At 42.3% G+C, this 21,273-nt stretch overlaps 1 protein-coding gene across 7 annotated transcripts in view; it reads right to left on the reverse strand.

The window, feature by feature from the left end:
- RAD51B (RAD51 paralog B) overlaps positions 1-21,273 on the reverse strand; it is a 597,782-nt gene that overhangs the window by 16,086 nt on the left and 560,423 nt on the right. For 4 of the 7 annotated variants that reach the window (XM_055304409.1, XM_055304407.1, XM_055304410.1 and 1 more), the window contains 2 exons: positions 13,116-13,194; positions 2,845-3,320 (listed from right to left, as the gene is read on the reverse strand). In XM_055304409.1, the coding sequence (XP_055160384.1) occupies positions 3,304-3,320; positions 13,116-13,194 (96 nt within the window). In that variant the 3' untranslated portion in view covers positions 2,845-3,303. Of the gene's footprint in view, positions 1-2,844; positions 3,321-13,115; positions 13,195-21,273 lie in introns of those variants that run through there. The other 3 variants (XR_008661707.1, XR_008661708.1, XM_055304408.1) reach the window with 1 other exon arrangement.

A 21,273-nucleotide genomic window follows, 5' to 3' on the forward strand; every position in this document is an offset into this window, starting at 1 on the left:
TCTTGAATTCTGTAGTTGAATAAAGAAAGCCCTTTAACAGCCAGAGGACGAAAGTGATGGTGACAATATTGAAACCAAAGCTCAGAAAAAAATGATACTCCCAAGTGGTTCTAAGACCACACTTTTATTTTATTTATTTATTTTTATTTATTTATGATAGAGAGAGAGAGAGAGAGAGAGAGGCAGAGACATAGGCAGAGGGAGAAGCAGGCTCCATGCACCAGGAGCCCAACGTGGGATTCGATCCCGGGTCTCCAGGATCACACCCTGGGCCAAAGGCAGGCGCTAAACCGCTGCACCACCCAGGGATCCCAAGACCACACTTTTAAGGTCAGAATGTGACATTTGCACTTCCTCTTGCCTTCATTCCCCACTTCCCTTTACCTAATCCTTATTCCCCATCTCCAGAGTTCTCATTTGGCAATCATGATTTTGCCAGATAATCTTTAAAATCCTGTCCCTGAGTGGCAACCTTGGTCATAACATACAACATACAAGATCTGACACATAGAGTTCAGCACTTTTTGTTCTTTTCGTTTTTTGTTTTTTTTTTGCACTTTTTGGTTAGTCCAGAAATGTTCACTCTGTGGGCTGACAGGGACCACTTCTGAATCCTCACTAGGACTGCTGCACACCAACAGAGTAGCTAAGAGGATAGCACAATTCTGGAAACAAAGTTGGACTTTGACATATAGATGTATATGTACACACACACATAGAAAAAAATCAGCGAGTAGCATCCGAGTTCAATCCAACATACCTCACTGGCATCTCATGGGTGGTACCAGCTTGGCAGCTGCTCATTCATGAATACCACCTGTGTCTTTTTTCTTGTGAACATTTCCTGGGGTGACTTTCCTGAGCATGGCTCCTAATCTTTAATCATGGTGGAAAGAGAAGGAGGTAGTGATGGAGCCTCTACTAAACTCTCAGCACTGCTGCCTAGGCTTTCTGCAGCTACTCCTCCCAGTGGAAGATCAAACCACTAGTGTTGCTTTTGGTGATTCTTTGGAAAATACGGAGTTCCTATTACGCGCATAGTGTTATACTAAGCACTTTAGTGAACTGAGGATGACTAGGAGAAATTATAACAGATGTGAAAAGAAATACTACATGGGTGAGGAATGAGAGAGGAAGCAACAAGGCTGAGTGGGTTCAAATCCACATTCCATTACTTTCTAGCAAGAGACTGAACTTTTCTTGCCTCATTGCTCATCTGCACAGGAGGAATGATATGAAGTCCTACTTTGTGAGACTGTTAGGATTAGGCAAGCTTATGCATATATAGTATGTGTCAGACATGAAGCAACACTTAATAAATACTGGCACGATGCAGAAACAGCATGGAGGTCCTGTCCTGGCAGTGCGGCTTGTGGTGAAAAGCCCTGTTGGAACTTGGAGCGGAAGAGTATGGGATTGATTTGTCAGTCACTGGGTGTACGGCACTGTCTTAGGGTTTCCTGGTGTCAAAAAAGTAGGCTCAAGGGGGAAGACATTTAATCCTTGCCATTTGGGATTGGGAGATGTCTTCCTGGTACCTTTCTCAGACACTGTTGAGTGCCCTGTTTTAATGTGTGAATTGCTTAGCTTTTCTATCTTGGTGGACATTGAGAGTGGAGAGAGACAAAATTCATAGTTACAGAGAATAAAACATCTTTCTCAATGTCTAAAATAGTCCCTTGATGTTTGGAATTAGTCAGTTCAGGTAGTAAGAACTCATAGGGAATGTACATTCAATCAGCTCCAAAAACTCAGCCTGCTTTTTACAAATGTTCTGTTGAAGACCACAAGTTCTCAAAAAGCATTGCACTCAGAGGGAGGCAAATGACCAGTCTGGAAAGTCTGCCTCCCCGACCTCTTTCAGGTCTACCCAAATCCTCCCTGCCTTCTAACACCCAGCACATTGCTTGCTCTCCAGGAATACCTTCTGTGACTCACTCCAGCTGGATAAAACGTTTTTGCTCTTACCCTTGCAGCATGTGGCTTGGACGTTCATCTATCATGTTATTTTATTTTATTCTGTTTTATATTATAGTTAGTAGTATATGAGTCTTTTCCATTCTTTATGATATAATAGTTCTCGAGAATGGGATGCATATCCTGTTTTTGTGAGCTTTGCCACAGAATTTGGTATGTACTCAGCAAATACTAAGTTGTTAAAAGACTTAGTCATTCAGTCATTCTTCACTGATCCATACCTACTTGGTGCATAGTGTTCTGGTGGGCACCGACAGGAAGCATTAGATAGGATAAGACCTGACTCTAGCCTCCAAAGCATTAAAAACGTCTGGAGGGGGAGCAGGTCCAAAATAATTCTAATAAAGGACAGCTTAGAGGTTGGGAAGGTTCGATGCCTGGCTTTGAAGGAGCTGAAGCCCCCAGGCCTTGCACTGCACCCAGTCTTCCAACTCTTGGTTGGAAACTTCATTGGCAGTAGGAGGGTGTAAGGCTGGCTGTTCTGCTGGAAACGACTACCTTATCCTATGGGTCACCAATTGGTTTATTTGCTAATTGACTGGCCCAGCTTTGGGCTTTAAATCTAAAGAAATCATTTCATCCTTTATTAAATACTGCATGAATCTCACTCTTTGTTCTGCAGGGCTATACACAATAAACTAGAGAAATCTGAATTTACACCACAATAGTTGTGCCACTAATGACTTTCCAAATGCCACTAATACCATACATGTTCCGCTTCTCAGTTGGATCTGAACCTGTCAGTGAATTCTGAGCCCATTGGTCTCCCTCTGACACAAGGGCAGACCCCCACGCCCATGCCCGCCCCCAGCCTCCCCACCTTCCCATGATTTAATTTCTGAATCAGTTACTCTTTGGAGACCCCAATTCCTTTACACCCATTCTTTTTATATGGTGGACAATACTTTATTCGGAAATGTTCCCTCCTGTAATTACAAATCCTGTTAGTCCTCCTCCTCCTCTCCCCAGGGGGATTGTGGGCTTTAATTAATTAACGTTGCTAAACCGCTTTGAGGTGCCCAGTTGAAAGGTGCTATATAAGTGCAAATTATTATTATTATGACTGTTGACATCCCATGGTGGCAAAGCCTTCAGCCCCACGCATCTACAGACCTGAACAAAGGCTTCTTCATCCTCACCTTCCCTGCTAGGTCTGAGATGGCTGGCTAAATGGTATGGGGGCAAATCTGTTACCATTTCAACATCAATCAACTAATTAATCCCCATTATGTTGGCTTCCGTTTCCTTCTTCCAAGTAGCACCATCCTGTTTCATTTCACAAATTGTGCCCCCAGCAGCTCTAGACAATGGTCATAGAGTCCATAGCTACGGCCTCTGTTGGCCTAAAAGAGAAAAAAAAGAGAGAGAGAAAAGAAGTTTGGGGGGGTGGGGAGTGTCATCATGAAATGCACTAACTTCTCACTAACAGTCTAAATAAAATTTTCCTTCTAGCTGTAGTCCCCTTACACACATACCTTTCAATTACCTAGGGAGCCAACAGCCTTACAAACCAGACACCCAGAAACACAGCACAGGTATGGGGTAAGGCCCCGTAGTCCTGGCCTGACTGTCAATAGCTACAGACAAAAGCCCTTTCTGGGCTGGGTGGGAAGAGGTCATCCAGAGAAGTGAGAGGCCCTCTTTGGCTTCCTCCACTAGCTCCAGGTTTCCCCTGAGAAAGCCAGCTGCCATCTGTAGCCAGGAAGCCTCACAAAGACGGGGTACCATGATTTAGATGTTTTGTGCTGCACCTAGCAAACATCAGTCCTTAACAAATGCCTAGCACTTCCACTGTGATGGTAGTCATTGAAAGCAGCCCCGTGGGGGAGATGTGGCCTCTTGAAGGGATGCTGCTGACCAAAATGCTCCTTACAAGGTTGTGCCTCAGACCCTTTGTTAGTGTGGACGTGGGCGAACCTCAGGGGGTCATGTCTTCATCTGCCTCCATTTATCCTCCCTATTGAAGAACTCCTTCAGGACATCGGTCAGTCTCTGTGGGAAGTGATTTGGAGGGCAACAAAAGAACTTGGGCCCTTTGGGGGGCCTTCAGAATTCAGTAAACATCTGGACACGGAAGGCCAGGTTCTCAAGCAGTCTAGCTGGGGAGATGTCAAAAGAGAGAAAAAGCTGTGTGTGCAATGTGAGCCCTTGGTTCTGTGGTGACATTTGTTGTAGAAAAACATAGCCACCCCAGTAGGTAGATAGGAAGATTTTTCAAAAGCTCCTCTATTTGTCAGTTTGTGTGAGTGCAGTGTATTCTTTGTAAGTTCTTGTGGCATGTGTGAGGAAGCAGAAGTTTCACATGGCTGGGGAGTGGCATGTGATGGCTGTTCAGATTCTCTCTGTACAATGAATAACCCACAGTTGCACAAGCCTGTCCTGGGAGTTGTCATTATGCATTTCTGTTATCCTTGAGGTTTGTAAAACACTTTCTAGTCAAGGTGACTTGTTAGATTCTCATCATGAGCACATTTTAATTGACCAAAAAATGAAGGACTGGGGCTAAGGGATTTATATTTCATCACATGGTGAAATTCAGGATCTGAACTCTTGACTCTCAACATTCCCTTTATTATTGAATCAATCCGTTAGAACACATTAGTCAGCATGATTCAACATTAGTCACATGGCACTAATCAGCATTCGCCAGGGTTCCCAAATCTATCCTCAAACAGGGAAAAAAACTGGCCTCTATCAAGAGACAATGGAATGCCATTTTCATCAGTATTCCATCAGTATTCAGGGGCTGACGCCTGTTTAAACCTTCCCTACCCCCCCTCAAGAACTTTCCTCAGTCATCCTGCTTGAAATGATTCTATCTCTTTTACCCATATCACACTGTTTGAACCTCGATAATAAGTGTTATAGTTTGCCTTTGATTAAACTTACTTTGTTTTTGAGCTAACTAGATTTTGAGCTACTGAAAGAGAGGGACCATTTTTTTTTTTCCAGGCTTACATCCTCTGAGCACCATGGTCTACATACAATAGATACCTCTACAAATACCTGCTGAACTGAACTCACTGAAATGGAGCTTAAGTCATATTCCAGAAAGAACACCAAGTCCTTTTGGAAGAAGTTTTCAAAGAAAATCAACAACCTGAATTGATTTAACATCTTTTAGTACTATTACCTAGGCACTTTCACAAATGCAAATTGTTAGCTCTGCAAAGATATCCAAATGGCTTCCAGGTTCTAAAAAGAGTGTGGATCGAATCTAACTATAGTCCAGGGCCTTGGAATAAAGTTTTTTCTATAACTTTATTCCAACTGACATTTTGTTCCATTTTTAAAAAAATTCGGAGACAGGAAAAAATATTTTTGGTGAAAAATGTGTTTAGTCTATGACTTTGGACCCAAATTCATACCCTGCTTTGTGCTATAAGTACAAGCAGCTCTTGTTCAAGTATCTTTCTTGCATAATGTATAATAGCAAAACACACACTAAAGTTTCTGCTTGAGAAAGATTCTGATTTGGGTGGGGGACCAAGATTTTTGGTGCTGATCCTTGATGGTAATACTGATTGTAATACTCTACTTGTCTGCTGTAGATTCTACCAAAGAGGGCCTGATAGCATTTTTAACATACAATATTTACAATACATTATTTATGCTGCATTTCAAGATTATGCTATGAGCCCAACCCTAGGGTCTGTACTATTGTACTTTAGGGTCTAATCTCTGCAACTGGGCTCCTCTGAAAGCAATGTGCTACCGAATATTTATCTTCTCTTCTCTCTCATGGTAAAAGAATTCCCAAAATTTAGCTGGGCACATGCACACCCACATAAACAACCAAATTTTCCAGTCTTTCTTCCCATATATCTGCAAACTGGCCAACATGATATAAGCAAAAATAATGTGTATAACTTCTGATTAATATCCTTAAAGAAAAGAAGATGCCCTTTCCTCCCACCATCATTCTCTACTCCATACAAATTCTAATACCTGGATGGAGGTCAGGATACTGAGCCATTGTGGACCGTGACTATAAGAGCAACATCCTAGGTGTGATGGGGCAATAAGCTGAGAGCCTGGGTCCCTAGACAAACACATGGGATGAGCTGCTATACTAGCTCTGGACTGTATTCCTCTGCAATGCTATGTGAGAAAGCAGTAAGCCTCTACTTTGTATGCCACTGTTAATTTAGATTGTGATTCCATCCAGCCAAACATACAACCCAACTCAGGAACTTTCTTGAGGGGTTGCTTACATTAGTGTGATCCATCTTAATTTAGGATTTCAAGATTCAAGATTCAGGACAGGACTGGAATACCCCAACAATGACTCATGAAGTCTGAGGGGTAAGTTACCAGAGGGGCTGCCATGATGGAAGATGAGAAGATCCAAACTCATCTCTGATTTCACAAAATCTTAGGAGCCCTGAGGATCTGCAATTTTGAGACAGTGAATACTACTTGGCCTTTCTAGAACTCTGTCTGCTGACCTGAGTTCAAGGGCGATGGATGACACTAAAATCTCTCATTCTTGGAAATGTGTATAGCTAACTTTGGGAGGAATTAAAGTAATTTTTGTCAACTAATCATCTAAGTATATGCATAAAGCACATGTGTTGTGCAGAAGATCCCTCTAGAGACTATGGAAAGATTATACCCCAATGGCAGAGATAAAAGAGGCATCCATAAAGAATACAAAGAAGACTGCCCATGGAAACATGACAACAAACTTATAATTACACACAGCTGTGTAGAAATTGGTCCACTATGTCCAGAGGAAGTTTACATTGGTAAATGTCCTTGGAAAGCAACTTGGGAATATACAGTAAAGATTAAAATGTGCGGGATCCCTGGGTGGCGCAGCGGTTTGGCGCCTGCCTTTGGCCCAGGGCGCGATCCTAGAGACCCGGGATCGAATCCCACGTTGGGCTCCCAGTGCATGGAGCCTGCTTCTCCCTCTGCCTGTGTCTCTGCCTCTCTCTGTGTGTGTGTGACTATCATAAATAAATAAAAAATTTATTTAAAAAATTATTAAAAAAAAAAGATTAAAATGTGCCTACCCTCTTATCAGTCATTCCACTTTTTATATATACCCAGAGAAACTCTCACACCAGCATGCCAAGCAGCACATACAACAGAATTCAGTAAGTTAACAAATAATTGAAATTACCATCAATAGGGGAATGGATAATGTGGTACATTCATATAATGAATATGGATACCTCATTAAAGTGAAAGAAGTAATCTATGTATATCAGTGTGAATAAATTGTAAAAACACAACATGAAGTGACAAAAGCAAGTTGAGGAATGATGTGTGCAATAAAGCATTTATGCAAACTTGGAATGCACTCAAAACAAATCATTATATTATGTTTGGATTCACGTACATGTAGACAAGGTCTTCGGAACAAGGAGAAGGATGTATATCAAACCCTGGAGAGTTCTTTTTTTTTTTTTTTTTAAACCCTGGAGAGTTCTTACTTCTGTGGAAGAGTGTGAGGTAGGGAGGGAATGGGCTGGGATAGATACAGAAGAGTTTTTTATTTTGTCTTGAGGATTTTTGCTTCTATGTCCATCAGAAATATTGGTCTGTAGTCTTTATCTGATTTTGGTATTATTTTATAAATAATCAAGTTTTATTCCTATAGCAAAATCTGGAGCAAATGTGACAAAATTTTAACATTTGCTAACTCTGGGTGTTCAAGTTATGGGTTTTATTTTTTTCTGTCCTGCTCTGTATATAAAATATTTTTTTCACACAGAAAACAGAATCTCTCTTTGAAGCTAATAGCCAGAGTAAAAGAAGTAAACAAGCAGAGGGTTGGTGTGAGGAGGTGTCATGGAGGTAGGGAATGTGAAGTGTATGTTAAAAAAGGGAGAAAACTGGCAGAGGGGCATCCTTCCTCATTTCCCTTGGGAAGCTCCTCCCTGAGAGGTAGGCAAGAGCCACAGAGGACAATGGCTTGACCTTTCTGAAGCTGCAGTGGCACCTGGCAGCCCAGGGACAACGTGACAGACCTGCTTTGCCCTCTTCCCTGTGACCTCTGGGAGAGGAGTTCACTTTCTCTGCTCCACTGAATCCCAGGGCTGTCTGCCCAGGCTCCTACAAGAATGCCAGGCTATGCCAGGTGTGTGGGTTGTGTTTACCAAGCAGACCTCCATACCTGGATGGAAATGGATTGAGAGTCTTCTGGGTCACTTTGAGTCTACCAGGCAGAAAACATTTAGATGGGTTACTAATTCAAACTGAAATCTGATGAACTTAGATGGTGGTATTTAGGGGAAAAGAATTTTTCAATAAATCATCCAGTTGGCTCAGTTACTAAGAAAATGGGGTAGAAGAATCTAACCCAACTTTGTGACAAGGGAACAAATAGAGGAGATTAATGCCTCTCTCAATAAGCTTCAGAAGACGGTCGTCTGACAGCCATTCTTGATTTTACAAGAGAGATGAGGGGCATAGCTTTCCTGGTCTTAAGAAAAATCATTCTTTCTTTGTGTTTTGGTTTCTTCTGAGTCCTTATATTAGATGATTAGAAAAACAGGAAACTAGTTTCATTTGCAGAGTTGTCTCTGGACCCATCTCAGGGTGACTGGGCTCCCCTGAGTTCCCTCAGCCCCATCCCAAGGTTTATGCTGCTCATTCAGATTTAAACTGGCAGAGGACAGCACCAGAAACCAAATTCAACCTGTTATACCTAATTTTAATTTTTTTAAAAACAACCCAAGAATCATGATTCTATCCTACCTAGAGACTAAACCATTATCCTCGTCCTTAACAACCTGTCTTTTGTTTTTCAAATGATCCCAAAGGAAGAGTGAATAAGGAAGAGCCCCTGCTGACTTGGTCTCTTCATTATCCATGGCCAGTCTTGACCAAGTTGACAGGCCTCTGCTGCCATGAGGCCAGGATAAGGCCAGGATGGCCCTGGGAGAGCCTGGCCGTGGGTTCTCCCTAGGCCTCCCGCAGCATCAGCAACACAGCCTGGCTGTTTTCAATTACAGAATCTTAATCTTTATTCCTGGCCTGACACAGAGGTCCAGGGGTCCCAGCTGTGTTCTGTGGGGCACAACATTTTGGGCTTGTTGGGGAAACAAGGAACACGACCCGAGCAGAATATGGGTTGAGCTGGAGTTCGCTGTAAATCCTCCCTTCCCTTCTGCGGCCGGCCGTGCGGTTTTGGGGGCCCACTCCATTCAGGCCGATTCCCAAAGCCAGCTCCTGCTTTTCCTTCTCCCTTGGGTTCTGACACCCCTTAGCCTTACTCTGAGCCAGCCAAAACTCTAGGCTTTTCTACCCAGTGGGTGCTGGGACTTTCATGGTGACCTCTGGGGACAAAAGGAGAAAAGGATTAATGGGAGCCACCCCCACACCCTCTACTTTTCCCACTTCAGTTGCACAAAAGGGCTCTCTCTCCCTCTGCCGGGAGCTGGCCCCTCTCAGAGTCTGAACCATCAGGAAGCTGGTGGCTGTGAGCTCCCTATCCTTTGGGGCCAAGTTTTTCCAGGGTCTTGAACCCAACCCAGAGGACAGGATCTCAACAAGTACAGGACAGACAAAGAAGATGCAAACAGCACAGTATTACCATGGTAATTGCCTTGAGCCAGGCAGCTTCCAGAAGGTGCAAGGAGAAGGGGTTTCTTTTCCTTTTCCTTTCCTTACCTTTCCTTTCTTTCTTTTTCTTTTTTCTTTTCTTCTTTTTCTAAAAGGAGAACAGTTCCGCTTTCTATTTTACTACAACAATAGCCCAGATCGGCTCCTTCAAGTATTTCAAAAGCCAGCCTGAGAAATCTCCAACCAGGCCCCTCAGTCTCCCTGGCCTGCCGATTTATTGTTTCTCCCATCCCAGGAACAAAGGGGCAGGAAGGGTATAAGGCCCCCAGTTGCTGGCTCTTCTTAGCATCCTAATCCTTGAGAACTGGTGAAGGGGATGGCCTGTGGAGCCACTAAATGGAATTTTGGCCTCACCTTTTATTCCCACCCTCTGCTTATGCACACAGGAGCACTTCAGGTATTATAAAACCTCTTGGTTAGCAGGCTGGTAGGAATCTTGGACTTGCTAAAGGGATAAAAGGCACCGAGGGATCATTCCCATATTCACTAACCCCCTCATAAAAGGGTAGCCTGTATGAATTGTTTCTTCCCACTACTCCAGGCTGTCTCCATTACAAATATACTAAACGTCCAGCCCCAAGTGGCTGGGCTAGCAGTTTCTTTTTTAGTTGGTACCACAGGAGCTGCCTTCATCTTCCCAACCCTTCCCCTCTCTGCCTCTATGTGCCTCAGACATGGACTGTAAATCTCCAGCACTAGGTACCAACCAACCTCCATGCCAACTTGGGACTAACACACCTGAGCAACCTCTCACCCAAGGAAAGCGTCTTGGCCTTGATTCCTGGTATCTTTCCAAGGTTACTACCCAGGAATCAAAGACTTCTTTGCCTTGAACCTGGGGAATTGTGCAGGTGTTTCTGTTTTGTTTTGTCTTGTTTTGTTTTCAGCTCAGTCATCTGGTAAGAGTGGGGGAAGAAAATAAGCTTTTATGTTCTGGTGCGTGGAGATCTCAAAGTACAACTCTACTGAGCTAAGTGATGAGAAGTACACCATCTCCTAGGAGAACCAGATAAACTGAAGGGTTAAGGCCTTTAGAGGTCACTGAGGCCAATGACTACAGTCCAAGCAAGAAAAACAGTTTCCACTGCACATACACAAATTCACAATGCACATACAGTCACACAAGAAATATTTCATGAAATAGTGTAATAAGTGTGATGTAATCTGATATTTTCTATTCTCCTTTACTTCATTTTTTAAAATTCTGGTTGTGACTCATTAATTTCATTTCATGACCCACAGTGGGTTGCAACACAGTTTGTAAAGTGCTGAATCAAGTTCAACACTGTCATTTTCAAGCTGACCAAACACAGGTGACAGAGATTTTCTCAATATCACACCAGAGCTAGAACAGAAATCCACCGGGTATCTCCACTGAAGGAGGTTCTCCATTTTTCTCGGGATAAGAGCTCCTTTTTGTTTTCCCAAAGTCTTGGGGAGCACACAGCTATTGGGGATGGAGTGCCAGAGGCTTGTATTCAGTGGCATTCTTGCTATGGGCAGAAGGGTTCTGCTGCTTCAGAAAACCTCACAGAGGGAGGTGGTATAGCTAGGGGAGTGGGGTAGGGGGAAAAAGCTTCAAAAGCAACCAGGTGAGGCACTGAGGTCTCCTAGACATTTTTATTTACTGGTTGGGATTCCTGCATCATCGGAAAAATTCCTGAATTTTTCTCTTTCCTGGACACACAGCTACGGGTCAGCCTCCTTTAGTGATCCACCTTCTCCTTTGTTTTCTGGCTTTTTCTAATAGTCTTCCTTTGTAGACTTTTAATCCCTACTGATCCATTGTATTTCTAGCCTTCACTTTCTCTACCCAACTTCCTGTTTCCTGTCAAAATCAAGATCTTAGCAATGAGCGTCAGAGAGGTAACTCTGTGAATCTTGTTCTCACAAATGTTATCCTAAAAGTTATCCAGATTCAGTCAGGCTTAGAAATGCTATTTACCAAAAAAAAAAAAAAAAAAAATGCTATTTACCAAAAGGCCCAGTGATCAAGATAGAGACACTGTATAAGCCATCTGGGCAGAACTGCCTCTTTTCCTTTCTGAAATTGCCTTGTAATCTTCCAAAGAATTTCTTAAAATCTTCATCTAAATTTGCTAGTTAGTCGATTTCTAATCTTTTAAGAAAGCCTCTAAAAACGAAGAGCCAAAAGCCACACTGTGTACTGGGTAAATAAAAGTTCAGCTTTCTGATTGCTTATTAGTTATACACCCTTAGAGAGTATGTAACAAAGGGGCCTGCTGTTTGCTTTGCTTAATCTGGTCTTAAAATCTCTGCTTCTTTGTCAGAAAACAATATTTGCAATTGTAAAAAAAATATTTACCAAGGAACTTGGATAGCATAAGTCAAAGGCTAAGAGCCAAAGGTCAGTAGTTCTTACCCCAAATTTCCCTGGACCTGAGTCCCCGCTGTGGAGCTCAGCTACACCAAACAAACAGGCTGCTTTCCGGGTCCATTAAGAAGCGGACGTTTTAGAAGGGGAAGGAAAAGAAAGGCTGGAGCCTGTTCCTCGGTCCAAAGCATGAACCCTCCAGCCTGCTCCACAAAATTGCTGCTAGATCTTTGCAATGCAATGTGTCTCCATGGGAATATTGTAAGGATTCGCCCTGTTTCATAAACCTGGAAAAACTACTCAATTTACAAAGTCCTAAGGGGCAGATATTCCTCTCATCAACAGCAAGGACAATATGCTCTACCAGGGTTCACGGTAGATGTTCACCCATGCATTCTGTGGATGGGGCCTCCTGCCTGGCCATGGGGGACAGATGTGTATCCGAGCACTTCTGTGTGGGGCCCGTTCTCAATCGACAAAGCAGCTTTGGACATCTGGTCCTCGGGGCTAAGTTCAATGGTGTTTGAATCTACCTCTCATGTTCCTTATTTTCTGGACAGACAAAATAACCACCAGAATATCCAGTATCTGAGAACCACCACTGAAGATCAGTGAGTTCCAGGTTGTGGTCTTGGAGCAGGCTACCATGAGTCAGAACTCTACACCTTCTAGGTCCCAGGCCCATGTCACAAGAGCAAGTCAGCAAAGGCCTGGTCCCCAGAAATGTCGGGACTTGAGTAAAGAGAACAGAAATGGAGTAACCAGAAAGAGGCTGAGGCAGTAGCACTCCTGGAGTCATGACAAAGTGCCCCACAGGCTGCCAGACCAAATGGTTTTTATGTTTGTTAAGTAAGAGGGTTCTGAGGCGGTGCCAGGTCCTCCATACTGGTGTCAGAGGCTTACTGCCTGCTTCCTCACTCCATAGGATCTGTGAAGAGGCCTAGTGATTGGTAGTTCCCAGACTGGTGCTTTAACCCTCATTCTTGGTCTCACTCTGTGAGGAAATTCTGCAGTTCTCCTTCAGCCCTACCTCTACTTTCTGTTAAGTTCTTGCTACAATTGCCAATCTCTTTTATCTCATCTGAATAAATATCATTGGCTAATTCATCTTAGCCTTTGATTCTGTCCTGAGGTAGCTTCTATCAGGAGCATTGCAGTAATTATCACCAACGATAGGCAGCACTGAGTATAAGCAGCTTAAAGACAAGGCTTAATCTGAGGATCTTACCTTGTAGAACCAGGCCTTCCTTCTTGATGGTGTAGGCAAATGAGGTGAAGGGAGCCAGCGGGGACTTGGCGATGAGAATCTGCACATAGAGCATATTTTCCCAGGATTGGTCAAAGGGGATATCAGAGATGAACTTTGAGATAAAGTGGTAACCTGTGACTATAAGCCATAAAGCTTATTTAAAAAATTATTTTAGAACCAAATGAGTGTTATTCCTTCAATCAGCTGGCCATTTTAGAAAGCTATACATTTATCCCAACTATTCTGCCACCGAATGCCATGTTCTTGAGCTGTTTCTTCTAGAAATGTTTCATTACTTTATGTCACATGCTTAAACAACTACCTTTCTGCCCAAAGATAAACCTAGACTGATTCTCTAATCCTATTCATAAATTCAGCTATTTTGCTAAAAAGAAATTCAAAGCTACCTTCAAAAGATAAAGATGTACCATCATTACAAATATTCAAAATAACTCAGTAAAAACAAAGCTGTGATAATTTGCTTTATTGGCCCCAATGCTTCACCAAGTGTGTTTTCATGCTGTTTGCCAGGTGACCACATTTCCTCTCACTTATGTGTAGGCGATTTCCTTGGTCCTGCACCGTGGTTTTGGCCATGTGACTTGTTTCCCTAATAGGTTCTTTGGCTAGGCTTCATGTAGCCTCAGATGTCTTCACTTGCTCTCTTATGTTTCTGCTAATTGCTAGGGGAAAATATGTCCAAGCTCATCTGCCATCTCAGAAGGAGGATGAGAGACACCTGGAGCAGTGCTGGCCATCAGTGAAATGCTTATTACTGCATGCTTCTGAGATTTTGGTATGGTTGTCATGAATTATCACAGCAAGAAGAACTGACTGATATACCAGCCAACACAAAATATCAAAAATATTTTGAGTAGTGGCATTCTCCTAACAAAATACCTACTTTAAAAGGGATAGTCATTAACAAATTATTATTATTAACAACAATTACCATATTTCATTTGGTTCCACACAACCTCTAAGGGCTGGTGGATTATTTTATTATAACATTTCTCTTGAAGGAAGATGAAAATCATTTTCCTGCTTTACAAAGTAACATCGTCAGACATGGTGACAGTTTAGTATAGAGCCTCTTACGTAATCAGGGAGGCAAGAGAGAAGGAAGAAGTAATTTCAAATAACCAGAAGGCTTACATGTAATATCTCAATTTATCTCAGTTCAGCAAACATTTACTGACTGTCAACTATGAGGAATGGTGGTATAATGTGGTGGAAAGATCACAGGTTGTAGTCATAGAGTTTGAATCTAGGCTCTTCCACTAATCAGCTTGGTGCCTGTGGCAAGGCCTGCAATTTTTCCCCTGATAGCCACTTCCCCTTCTTCTTTTTAGTTAATAACTCCCCAGGCTTCAACATTTCTTTGCCTCCTTTGCAACTGGGTATGGCCATGTGACCAAGCTCTGACTAACAGATCATGAGTATAAGTGACAGGTAGCACTTCCGATATTTTGAAAATTTATCTTTTCATTAAATAATTATATGCTCTTCACTTTCCCTGTCCCTCTTCCTAAGGGCAGGAACCAGCTTCAACCTCATGGAGGTGGACATGCTGGGAGATGATGAAGCAACATGGGAGAAGGAAGCAGGGTGACCTCATAGAGCATCTGTGCTTCCCACCTGGGGTCACATGCCCATCTCAAGACAGAGCCACTTGTCTGAACCACTGAGGTCCCAATGTTTTCATTATGATGGTAAGTATAGCCTGAATTCTAACCAATACTGTGGCTTTGCACAACCTACCCTTTAGGATTCTCAATTTCCTCACCTTTGAAATGGGGCTAATAACACCCACCTAAATGGGATTATTGTGAAGATTAAATTAAATATATAAAATTCCTGTCACTGGGTCAAACTAACAAAAATATTTTCAACCAACTCATCATGTATGCTTCCCAAGTACCCCTTGATTTTCACTCATCAAAAACAAAAATATGGGGATCCCTGGGTGGCTCAGCGGTTTAGCACCTGCCTTTGGCCCAGGGCTTGATTCTGGAGACCCAGAATCAAATCCCACATCAGGCTCCCCGAATGGAGCCTGCCTCTCTCCCTGTCTCTGTCTCTCATGAACGAATAAATAAATAAAATCTCAACTTTTTCCTACTGCTCCAAAGTTATCTAGATAAACTTGCTCATCATCCTCAGAACCAATGAGTAGATGGTATAGGTGGGTATTTGCATCTTCATGTCAAAAACATCTTACCTGAAAATTAGGACCTTTCTGACAGAGAGAGTTTAGGGATGGTTCAATGTGAAGTTAATGGATGCCCCTTGGTAGAAGAATGGCATAACAGAATAGAGGATAGTGCTTCTCAAACTTTAATGTGGGTGTAAATCACCTATAGGTCTGTTGACATGCAGTTTCTCATTCAGTAGGTTTCAGCTGAGGCCTGAGAATCTGCATGTCTAGCAAGCACCTAGAGATGCTGATGCCATGCTCTATAGACCATATTTTGAGCAGCTGGCTTCCAGGAAATTAGCCTGACTAAAGAATCTAAGATGAAGAAGTAAGAGACAGGAGTCCTGGAACCAATTAGAAAGCTACTGTGATAACTCAGGGATGAGATGACAAGAGCCTCAACCACAGCTGTGTCAGAAAGAATGGGAAAAAGGGAAATGGAGAAAAGAAACATAAATCCTTTAGATCAAAGAGCAATAGGAATAAACTAAACATCCAAAACCTCACATCTTTATTGTCTGCATGGAGCAATTGGACATGAAATCAAAAGGATATAAATAAATAGTAATCAATAAAGTATCATATTATATTTTTGAAAATTATATTACCATTTTTATTTGATAGACTGAAAATCTGAGACTCCTGAAAAAAAGGATGGGATATTGCAATGCAACACAACAAACTGGATCTAAGCCTAAGCCTCCAGCTGAGTGGTGCTACCTCCATCATTTGAATGTTTCCACTCCCAGGCAGTGCTTGCTTATTGTGAATAAGCCAGGAGGACCTCACCTGGGGGGATCTCACACCTGGAAGGACCTTCCTTGCAGGGAATCATGAAGTTTGGAGAGATCATTGATTAATGTCCTGTTCTTCCTGAGCAGGGTTTAAATGGCTTATCGAAAAGATGACTTGTGTGTAGTTAGAAAGAGGAAGTGATCAGTCATGTCAGCTGAATCCCACTTCATTTTTTTGGAAAGAACTGCCAGACTGTTAGATGAGAGAGCTACCACCAACATGAAATATATGATTTTTAGCAAAAAATGTAACAAGTTCTCAATATCCTTTTGGATAAAGTGAAGACAAGTTTGGCTGGATACTAATACCATTAAGTGGATTTGTAAGTGACATTAAGATCAACAGCAACCTCTCACAGAATGTACTGGATTCTAGCCTTGGTTTTGTCAATGTTCAACATTCTTACTGACCTGGACAAGGAAACTGATGTATTCAATCACATCTGTACAACAAATATGGGATCCACCAGGGAACAGAACTGACAAAAATTGCCACCCTAGTGGAACTTCTATTATAAAGGAAGAAAAAGAGAATAAACAAAATGAATTGGTAGAATAAATGGTATATTAGATAATCATGCATGCTATGGAAGAGGAAAAAAGCAGAGAAAGATTACAGGAAATATATTAGGAGAAAAGGGTCAATTTTAAATAGAGTACCAAAAGAAGACTTTACTAAGAAGGTGACCTTTGGAAAAAAAAAAAAAGAAGGTGACCTTTGGACTTGTGGATCATGTAATTAAACCATTGATGGGATGCTGAATATAGTAATAGAAGATAAAAAATTTAGGGGTACCTCGGTGGCCCAGCCAGTTAAGTGTCTGCCTTTAGCTCAGGTCATGATCTCAGGGTGCCGGGATTGAGCCCCTTGTTGGACTCCAGATTCAGTGGGGATTCTGTTTCTCCCTCTCCCTCTGCCTCTCCTCACCCCATCCTATGCTCTGCTCATGCTTGCTCTCTCTCTCTCCTCAAATAAATAAAATATTTTTTTTTAAAGATTTTATTTATTTATTCATGAGAGCTACACAGAGAGAGGCAGAGACACAGGCAGAGGGAGCAGCAGGCTCCATGCAGGGAGCCAGATGTGGGACTCGATCCCAGGACCCTGGGATCATGCTCTGAGCCAAAGGCAGACAGACGCTCAACCACTGAGCCACCCAGTCGTCCCAAATAAAATCTTTTTTAAAAAAAGACAAGAAAACTAGAAAGTTGTCATATTGGATTAGATAATCATAATATCAAAACAAATCTTAGTTTGGTTAGAAGGTTGGGAGACACCCTACAAATATTTTAGAATGAAACTTTATTAAAATGTATGTAAGGCCTTGTCCTTGAGGACAGAGGGCCAACTACTGGTTACAGAACATGAGATTTAGCATTCAGAAAATGGATTAGGGGTGCTAGTTAACTACAGTTCAGTGTGAGTCAGTTGTGGGATGTGGTTCACAAAAATCTACTGTAGCCTCAGGTTGTATCAGTGGAGATGCAGCATCTGGAACAAGAGAAGTGATGGTCTTTTTCTTATTCAGCAAACCATACTGAGTGCAATGTGTTTGGATTGGAGCCTAAATTCCAGAAAGGAAACCAACAAACAAGAGAACAACTAGAGGAGAACCATCAAGTGGTTAAACACTCAAAGCAACCTATGACCACAAACACTTCAATGCAAACGAGATGTTAAGAGGTCTGGGGTGAAGGTGCATATTGCTTGTAATGGGAGTTTCTTTTCTTTCTTTCCTTCTTTTTTTTTTTTTTTTTTTTTCTGAGTTTTCTGATCTGAAGATTCTGTAGTGTTACATAGTAGAGAGGGGAAGTGTAAATTCACGTTCTTGCCTGACAGATTTCAGAAAAGAAGTGATGCTTACCATGTATCTTTGTGAATACACAGTCTTCCCTTTTTAAGACTTGAATGAATACCCCATGCCTTTCTACCTTTCAAACTACAAATTATTCTTTTCTAAAACAAACAACCCTCCCTAATAGATAATTTGGGCTGTTTTGTTTCAGATGTTCAGTCATCCCATAAATTTGGGGTGTTCTAATCATTTTCTGACTTGTGCTGTTGTTAAGTATCATTCCACCTTCTTCAATAAAGACCTACAGGGAGGGTCTGGCTGCTTAAGGAAACTCCAGGGCCCTAGTGAAAAAATTTTATCATACTTAACCCTGTGTGCAATATGTGAAGTTGGTTTTGGAATCCTCTGAGGGTTCATAGAAATGTGTAGTTGGGCAAGAATGAGTGGAAACACTGTGGCTCAGAAAGCCCAAGGCTGCACAAGACAGATGTGTGATATTGCGAGCTGTTATACAACCTGCAAATAGCCAGGTTGTTTTTTCTTGAATGTTTCCTACAAATCAGACTAGTGTAGCTTTATACTCTAATGAATATATTTTCTCCTCTCTTCACCTATTCTTGCATGGAAAGTGGCCATCAATATTTTAAAATTCTTTGAAGGAACACTTAAGGTATAGGTGTGCTGGGTCTCAAATCCCACTACTATCTGGACATAATTTCCATTACTTGTACTACCCATCCATTTATCCAAGTACTTATTCAATCCACAAAATATATACTGGGCACTTTTCTTTGTGCTAGGTACTGTTCTGGATGCAAGGAATATATCAGGCAATGAGACAGAGAAGGTCTTTGCTTTCATGGAGCTGACATTTTGGTGGCAGAACACAGACAACCCAGGGAAGCCTTTGGGCCTTTGGGGTTTTTTTTCACATGGACATTCTACTATGAGTTCCTCACTCCTGGGTACTCATTCATTCATTCAATCCATTCATCGGTAAACATTTATCGTTGAGCCAGGCAGATTCAATTTGCACTGTGCAAATTTGCACTTTTAAAGGACTGCTATCTATTTCTACCTCAATTTATTTCTTAGGTATATGCTCTGAATTCTTAATGGGATTCCAAAGATTGGGGGCATGTTCTTTGATACCACACCCATCCCTTTTATAGGGCCCAATCCAGTGTTTTGTACAAAGTGGGTTCCTATGGGCACCCTGCATGGAGCCTGCTTCTCCCTCTGCCTGTGTCTCTGCCTCTCTCTCTGTGTGTCTCTCATGAATAATAAATAAAATCTTAAAAAAAAAAAAAGGGACCCCTGGGTGGCTCAGTGGTTTAGTGCCTGCCTTTGGCCCAGGGCATGATCCTGGAGTCCCAGGATTGAGTCCTATATCGGGCTCCCTGCATGGAGCCTGCTTCTCCCTCTGCCTGTATCTCTGCCTTTCTCTGTGTCTCTCATGAATAAATCAATAAAGTCTTAAAACAAAAAAACTCAAAGTGGGTTCCTAAAATGATTGATGGGTATTCTCCTCACTGTTCTTTACTTTAACCCCATGCTGTATGTGTGAAGGTTTCCCCCAATTTACAAGTGAAAACACGAAGGCCTAGATATTCTAAATAAAACACGGAAGGGGAAGTTAGCCTTTGGAGCTCACTGGCCTCCCCTTACAAACCCTATTCTTTTATGTCCCTCAGGTGCCTATTTAGCTCTGAGCAAATAAATTGTCAACTGATTCTCTTCAGCTCTAAGGTGACAGCTGATTTAAACCTTCCAGTGTTACCCTTTCTGGTGTTTGCATTTTAATATAAGACTCTTGAAGTAGAATAATGGATCTAAAATGGTGGAATATCCTATAGGATTGAGGTGGGTGAGGGAGCCTTCCGGAGTACCCACAGTAATGATGATGGTGATGATGAAGAAAACAAAAATCTTTTGAGGTATGTGGCTTTGTTAAGTGCTGAAGTCAGGATTTCAGTCCAAGTCAGCTGGTTCTATAGTCCATACTTTTAACTACCATGATGGTAGTCCTCAATCATGCACAGATAGGTAGTCAAGCACAGATCAATCTACTTCTCTGGGATAATACATCAAATGAGGCAGAATACATAACAGCAAATAAGGGCATACCCCTGCCCCCCCAACAGCATGGATATTGAACAATTCAAGACAAAGAAGGAATTAGATAGGGCACCCATGCAGGTTGCCTTGGATGTTCACAAGCTTCCCCACTGGTAGTCTTCTTTCTGCCCTTCACTTCTGAAAGTCCACATCCTACCTATTCCTTGAACCCTATACAAATGCCACTTCTCCCAGAAAGCTTATGCCAGTTTCTCCAGCCTGAGGTAATCTGTCTGTAATCCCATTACACTTCATCTATACCTCTCTAATAGTGCTTACTGCCTTCTCCACTGTTTCACAGTTAATGTTACCTGGACTCACTGCCATGTATTTGAAGGTAGGGGCCATCAGCATCATTGCTGCTTCTCCTAGTCCCACTAACTTCCAAAATGGTGCCAAATACATAATAGAAACTCAATTATAAAACCCCAAAATGGAGGAATGAATAAATGCACAAACTGGTGACCCTCAGAAGCCCTGACTCACACCTACTTTGAGGACTTAGCTGGCACCTCTCCCCAAAGTTGGGAGACTCAGAAGATGCCACAAAAAAGAGCAGCCTGCCCAGTCAATCACTGCCAAGATTCTCAGCTTGAGCAGGTCCAAAGTCAAGTCTTTGGTTTCAGCATGCTATAGCATCACATGTTTTTCCTGGCCTGATCCCACTTCTAAAAGGCTCAGAAAGTGAAAAAGGAGATGTAGAACAGAAAGTGCTGGCCATAGGAACCTCAGGCCTCCTCCAGTATGGTGATACCTTCTAGGGATAGTGCCTGTGTTCTTCTAAAGTGTAGGTGTGACTATCATCTGGGGCAACCCAGCTCAGGCCTTCCTCATGGGTGGTCAGGAAGGCCAGTATGGAGCAGACAGCCCAAAGATGTCAGGAACCTTGGGTATAGGCTATCTTGGAGGCTGCTTTTATAGAGTTCTAGTCCTGGCAGATTACCTGAGTTCCTGCAATACAGCCCCAACTTTAGGAAAAAGTGAGTTTTGCCTTTATGGCCCAGGAAAGTAGACATGAATAAGCAACCATGTGCTGAGGGTAATCTGGCACCAATTCTTCCACTTTCTCTTCTCTAATTCTTGTGCCAGGCAGGCTTCCTTGAACACTCCTAATGAATCCTTCCTCTCTTCTATTTCCTTCCCCTTCCCACCCACTACCCCAAAGCTCACATTGGTTGGGAGTGAAGGGCAGAGTAAAGCCAGCTGGCAGAAGAAAAGAATAAGCAGAAGAA

This window comes from Nyctereutes procyonoides, unplaced genomic scaffold (genome assembly GCF_905146905.1).
Source record: "Nyctereutes procyonoides isolate TBG_1078 unplaced genomic scaffold, NYPRO_anot_genome, whole genome shotgun sequence".
Classification (NCBI taxonomy): Eukaryota; Metazoa; Chordata; class Mammalia; order Carnivora; family Canidae; genus Nyctereutes; species Nyctereutes procyonoides.